Source organism: Anser anser (genome assembly GCF_964211835.1).
Source record: "Anser anser genome assembly, chromosome: 17".
In the NCBI taxonomy this organism is placed as follows: Eukaryota; Metazoa; Chordata; class Aves; order Anseriformes; family Anatidae; genus Anser; species Anser anser.
The window spans coordinates 7018745-7025076 of NC_139738.1; the positions used below are offsets into that span (position 1 = coordinate 7018745).

Sequence of the window (6332 nt, forward strand, 5' to 3'; positions counted from 1 at the left end):
AGAGGGCAAGCGAGAGGGGCAAGGGCTGAGGAGCGTGGCTGAAGCTGGAGCAGGCGCCTGCAGAGGTCTCTGTGCCTGCACGCTGAGCGGGCCCGGGTGCTGCGGGGGCCGTCGAGGAGCGCAGGGTCACGGGTAGCCGTAATACATGGCTATGGCGTGGTCCTTCCGCCGCTGCACGAAGAATTGCACGGGGCCGATCTTCATCTGGTGGGCCGCCCGCTGCCGCTCCTCCTGGGCCAGCTTCTTCAGGCGCTCCCGCTCCGGACGCTGCTGCGGCGTGATGGGCACCGACGCCTCCTGCTCCTCCAGCGGCGTGGGCGCCGCGTCGCCGCCCGCCCAGGGCCCCACGCAGGGCACGTAGTCCACGCGGGGCTGCGCCGGACGCTGCAGCGTGCGCTGCTGCGTGGGCAGAGGCTCCCGCTGCGCTTGGCCCCCCGCGGCTGGCAGGCACGGCGCTCTGGGCGCCTGCTGCAGGGGAGCTCTCCACGCTCGCACCGTGCCGCCTGGTGGTGCCGGCACCGCCTGGGCCTTGTCGCCAGCTGGGGGCCGGGGGGCAGCGGGCACAGCGCTGGAGCCTGGCACCGTCGGCGGGGCCCTGGGCATGCTGCTGGGGCCGCTGGAGGTGGGCTGCGGCTGCACGCAGGGCGGCTGGCGCACTGGCCCCAGCGCCTTGGCCCTGGCCCCCAGCGGCTGCAAAGTCTCGCTGGGGGTCTTTGTCCCCGGGTGCTGGCGCTGCAGCGTCTTGTCCCCGATGGCTTGGGGACGGAGCCTGTCCTGGGCCCGCACGGCACGGGCACGGGCACGGGGCTTAATGGGGGGGGGCTCCAGCAGCAGCAGCGCTCTCCGGGGAGGCGGTGCCGCTGCTCCTTGCCCCCCAGCAGCCCCCGGGCTTCGGGCCCTCTTGCTGGGCGCCCTGGTGCTGTCGCTCGCCGGCTGCTGCCTGCCGCCGCCCGCTTGGCTGCTGCTGCCAGCCAGCGCGCTGTGGCCACCCGTCTTCCCCTGGCACAGCGTCTTGGGGCCTTGGCCACCCTGGCCCAGCAGCGTCGTCTTCTCCTTGCCGGGGGTTTTCTGCGTCGCCGGCCTCCTGTGCTGGGAGCTCTGCGCTGTGCTGGGGGTGCTGGTGGGCGCGGGGCGCTTGGCCCCCCACTTGGTGCCGGTGGGCGCAGGGGCAGGCGGGGGGCTCTTGAGGGGACTCAGAGGGGGATTGGGCAGGGGTCTCCTAAGGGCTCTAATAAATTGAGGGTCGGGGGGGCTCTTGAGGGGACCCAGAGGGGGATTGGGCAGGGGTCTCCTAAGGGCTCTAATAAATTGAGGGTCGGGGGGGCTCTTGAGGGGACTCAGGCGAGGCTTGGGCAGGGGTCTCCTAAGGGAATTAAGGAATTCAGGGTCGGGGGGTCTCTTGAGGGGACGCGAGGGAGGCTTGGGTAGGGGTCTGCTAAGGGCAGTGAGGAATTCAGGGTGGGGGGGCCTTTTGGGGAGAGTGAAGGGAGGGTTGGGCAGGGGTCTCCTGAGGGCACTGAGCTGGGGACTGGCTGCAGGCTTGAGGGGGGAGCTCGCTGCCGGCACAGCAGGGGGCTGCACCGCCCGCCCACCCTGCACCTTCTCGGGGTGCACCCCAGGGGTTGAGGGTACCTCACCCAGCGCTCTGGTGGCTGCCAGTCCCTGTGTGCTCGGCTCCTCGATGTCCTCGCAGAGGTCGGGCAGCTCAGACAGGAAGCGGCTGAGCACAGGACTGCTGGGGACACCGGGGAAGGCGTCCTGGGGCTCCACGGCATCGAGCCAGCTGAGCAGCTCCTCCAAGCCGGAGATGTCCAGGTCGGCCGGGAGCTGGTCCTGCAGGTGCTGCAGCTGCTGGCTGTCCCCTGCCAGGTGGGGAAAGGCCTCGGCGAAGGCATCGGGGCCCAGCTCAAGCAGCTCCAGGGGCTCCTCAGGCACCTCTGCAACTGTCGCCGCTGAGGAAAAAGCAAGCAAATCCCCCAGGATGGGCGATGCCAGCTTTCGCATGGCTCCTGGGTGTGGGGCGCCCAGCGGCCGGCTGTGCCAGCCCCAAACTCACCGTCGGGCGTCAGCGTCTGGGTGCTGGCGGTCGTTGGAGCCTGGGCAGGCTCGGGGGGAGTGGGGCCGGGCAGCGGGGGCCCCTGGTCCTCGCTGAGCCCCACGGCGTGGTCGCAGGGCTCCGGCAGCTGCCCCCGGCTGCTGGTCAGGGTGCGGGGCGCGGGGAGCGCCTGCCCCCGCAGCGGAGGCCCCGGGACGAGGAGTGGTGGGGGGCCGGGGTGGGCAGGGGCCTGCAGCAGGCAGGTGCCTGCGGGGTGCAGGAGCTCCCCATGGAGCACGGCCCCGGGCCCCAGCCAGAGGGGATCCTGGGGCAGCACCGTCCCCGTCCCCACGGGCTGTCCCCACTGGTAGGCGGGGGCCCAGGGAGGAGCGGTGTGGGGGAGCTGCCCCACAGCAGGGAGCTGCCCCACGGCGGGGAGCTGCCCAAGCTGCAGGTGGTGCCCCTCGGGTGGGAGGTGCCCCCCAGGTGCCAGCTGCACCCCGGCGGGGAGCTGCAGCACCTGCCCCTGGACCCCCGGCACCACGTGCCAGACGGTGGCCTGGGGCAGCGCGTAGGGGAGGGTGGGTACCTGGGGGGGCTGCAAGGGCAGCGCCATCGCTCCGGGGAGGGAGGGCAGCAGCCAGGCAGCCACCGTTGGCGGCACGGCTGGGACGACGAAGGGGGAGTTTTGCGTCTGCGGAAGCCGCGGAAGCCGTCTGGGGAAACCCTCTGTGGGAAAAAGGGCGCTGGGGTGAGATCTGGGGCGCTGGGCTCGCCAGCAGGGCCGCAGCCCCGGGAGGAGCGGGAGCCGGCTGCTGTACCTGCCATGGTGGCTGGAGAGTGGGGCGGTCGGTTGGGGAACGCGGGCAACGGCTGTTCCGTCCCAACGGCTGACCAGCCCCTCGCCGCCATCTTGGTGAGGACTGCAGCTTTTGGACCCAAGCAGGCTTCCCATCGCAAGACTTTTCCATCCCCATCAGGCTTTCCCTCCCACGCATCATTTGCCGTGCCGCTTTCACACCAACACTTCCCCGTCCCAAGCACTTCCCGTCCCAGTACCAGCTTTTCATCCCAACGGTCATTTCCCATCCTTACAATTTCACATGATAACAGACTCCCATACGAGATATTTCCCATCGACACAAAGCGTTTCTTAATCCAAAGAGATCTCATCCCAAAGAATTCCCATCTCTCTGATTACTTTTCCAAGTCCTTCCTTCCCCAGTGAATGTTACCCACCCCATTAAAGGCTTCCCATCCCAATACTTCCCCATCCCCGGAGTGATTTCCCATCCCAACGCTTTTGCTTCCCCAGGATTTCAAACCCAGGGAAGATTTCCCATCTCTTTGATTTCCTAGCCCAATGGCTTTCCCCCCCAAGGAAGTCTTCCCATCCCAGCAATGATTTCTCGGCCCACTCATCATTTCCCATCCCAATCATTTCCCATTTTCACCATCCAACAGACAGCTTAGCCAGCCCACAGCTAGAGAGAGATCACAACAGGGGTTTGGACGATTCTGTTAGATGCAAGGTCACGGAGACTTGGTGTGCTACCGATTGCTCTTTATTACAGATCAATGCAGATCACCAGTACCAAGGGCGCTGGGATGAATCTGGTGAATATGCAGATACAAGGCTCTTCCATTTCTTACTTTCAGGAAATAAACAGATACGGGCATTTCTCTCTAGCCACATGCCAGCTACTGGGAAGGAAATGAACTCTGTCATCGTGATATACCCGCTCAAGGCCCTGCTCTTTGGCCCAGGTGTCTATGAGGCGGTTTTGGAAAGGAATGCTGTTGTGTGACTCCGTTCTTTCTGGGTGCTACGTCCCCATAAAGCTTGCTTTTCAAGGCCCAGGAGGGTCTGCCGGGCACTGGCCTGGGTTCCCAGCCTGACCCGCCTGCTGGGAATGAGGGAGGCTCGGTCGGTGTCTTGTGTTGGGTTTACGAGGACAGGTTCTGGTAGCGGGGGGCTGCAGGGGTGTCCTCTGTGAGGAGAATGCAGCAGCTGCCCCATGTTAGATAAGGGCCGGTTCCAGGAGGCTCCAGAGGGACCCGCTGCTGCCCAGAAGTGAGACAAAACGGATGATGTTTGCGCCTGTGTGAGAGCCCATCTAAGAAAGGGAAAGAAACCTGCTGCACAGCAGCGATGGGTCAGGGAGGAGTGAGAAACCTCTCTGCAGCCCCCAAGGTGAGTGCAGCAGGAGGCAGGAGGTGCTCCAGGCTCACAGCAGCAGTTCCCCTGCGGCCTGGGGAGAGGCCCCTGGTGGAGCAGGCTGTCCCCCTGCAGCCCACGGGTCCCACACGGAGCAGATCTCCACGCTGCAGCCCGTGGAGGAGCCCCCGCTGGAGCAGGTGGCTGTGGCCTAGAGGAGGCCGCGGCCTGTGGAGAGCCCCCGCAGGAGCAGGCCCGGGCTGGACTGGAACAGGCTCTGCTAAGCCTCTTTTGCCCGTGACGATCATTGTGGAGTGATCTCCCTGTCCTTCTCTCAGCCCTTGAGCCCTTTCCATCCTATTTTCTCCCCTTTCCGTTTGAGGAGGGGCAGGGAGAGAGCGGTTGAGGTGGAGCTCAGCTGCCCAGCTGAGGAAAACCACCACGTCTCTCCCTTGCCGCTGCTGCAGCACGGTGGGAGCAGCCAACACCTGCTGTTCTTCGACCCTCAGCAACCCCACAGCATCTTCCTGGAAGGGATCCCTTTCCTTCACGCCTGACAGGCGCCGCCTCCAGAGGCTTGTGCCCCGTTTCCGATCGCTTTCTCAGTGCCCCCTTCCCCAGAGAAGGATCCCAGCTGCTTGGCTTCCCTGCCCTCCGATTCCAGGCTCCCGGAGCTGTTATCCCAGCATGGCAGCAGCCAGGTGACAATGTGCTCGCCTGCATGACAGCTGAAATGTTGTCCCATGTCTCGCAGCTCGCCCAGGGATGGGGATCACCTGCTTCCTGCTGCTTTTCTCTCTTTTCTATTTTATAACAGCCTCCTGTTCCCTGGGATGGCCCTACATTGGGGTCGCCTGCCTCGCCTTCCTATTGCTCCTTCCCCTTCTCAGGAGGACTTTCTTCCCTGCCTAAACGAGATGACTTCTGCATCCATTCCTTCATCTTGTGTGTATTGGCGACTGATACGGCAACGGGGGAGTCCCCGCAGCCAGCTGTAGGGCCTGTCACAGGGTTGGAGTGGCTGCAGGGAACATGACAGGGGTTGCAGGGGCTGCAGGTAAAATCACAGCGGTTGCAGGGGCTGCAGGTAAAATCACAGGGGTTGCAGGGGCTGCAGGTAAAATCACAGCGGTTGCAGGGGCTGCAGGGTGCGTCACAGGTTTGCATCAGATCAAGGCGCATTTCCCTAGAACCACACATTTCCTCCTGAAGGTGCTCAATAGTATTGAATGGTCTTCAAAATGCATAGAGCAGACCCCAGCAAACGTACAGCTGGTGCTCGGAAGTAGTTAACTTTTATTTTGTTGTTGTTAATTTTGTTTCATGACAACAGATGCAAACATGTATCTTGAGTTGAGGGCAAAGGTGACCTTGGATCTGAAGCACGCAGGCGTTCACTAATGTCCCCCCCATCCTGAGTGAATCCAGAACGACTTGGAAGGAAAAATGAAGTACAAAGCAGTGCGTTGTGATAAAGAGAGTTTAATAGGGTAGAAAAGGAAGAGAAACTAAAAAAATGCCATCCTGTACAACACAGTCAATAAAGTAAATTTAATGAAATAAAAACAAAACCAGTTTTTCCCATTCTAATGAATTCCTATCCCCATCGTGACTTCCCATCCCACTGATCATTTCCTATCCCAACAACCTCCCGTGTCTGATCCCAAGGCTGAATTCCCAACTCCCTGCACCCTCCCATCCACCCAGCCGTCCACCCATTTTCTCCCGTCCGTGCTGGCCATGCCCACATCCATGCACGGACTGAGCATGGGCAGCGGGAGCGGGCTGCATGAAATCCCCTCGGCATCCCAGTGCCAGAACAGCTGCAGGCAGAGGCCTTGCTGAGTGAACACCTACACTAGAGGAATTTAATAAGGAAGGCACTAAAGAAGAGAAATGACCCGAAAGAAGAAATAAGTTTGGGATCTCAGCCGTTTGGTGTCCCAACAAGCAGTTCCCGTGCCCAACCTTTCCCACCCCAGCTATTGCCAACATCCCAACAGCTTCCCACTGCAACGTTCATTCGTGAGCCGCGCATTTCCCATTGCCCCAGTTGCCCATCCCTGACAGTGGCAAACACTGCCTAGCTCCAGCACTGGAGAAGGGAGAGGGCAAGCGAGAGGGGCAAGGGCTGAGGAG

General features: G+C 62.5%; 1 protein-coding gene across 1 annotated transcript; it reads left to right on the top strand.

The window, feature by feature from the left end:
- The first annotated feature begins 1445 nt into the window (after window positions 1-1445).
- On the top strand, window positions 1446-5062 carry LOC310883016 (uncharacterized protein). Its single transcript, XM_083802636.1, has 2 exons — window positions 1446-4894; window positions 5011-5062. Exon 1 carries the CDS (start codon window positions 1989-1991, stop codon window positions 3261-3263), a length of 1275 nt encoding a protein of 424 aa, XP_083658762.1. The 5' UTR covers window positions 1446-1988; the 3' UTR covers window positions 3264-4894; window positions 5011-5062.
- Window positions 5063-6332: the final 1270 nt, after the last annotated feature.

Excerpts from the sequence above, each read along its gene's own strand:
- LOC310883016 (XM_083802636.1), top strand. The coding sequence starts at position 1,989 with ATGCCAGCTTTCGCATGGCTCCTGGGTGTGGGGCGCCCAGCGGCCGGC.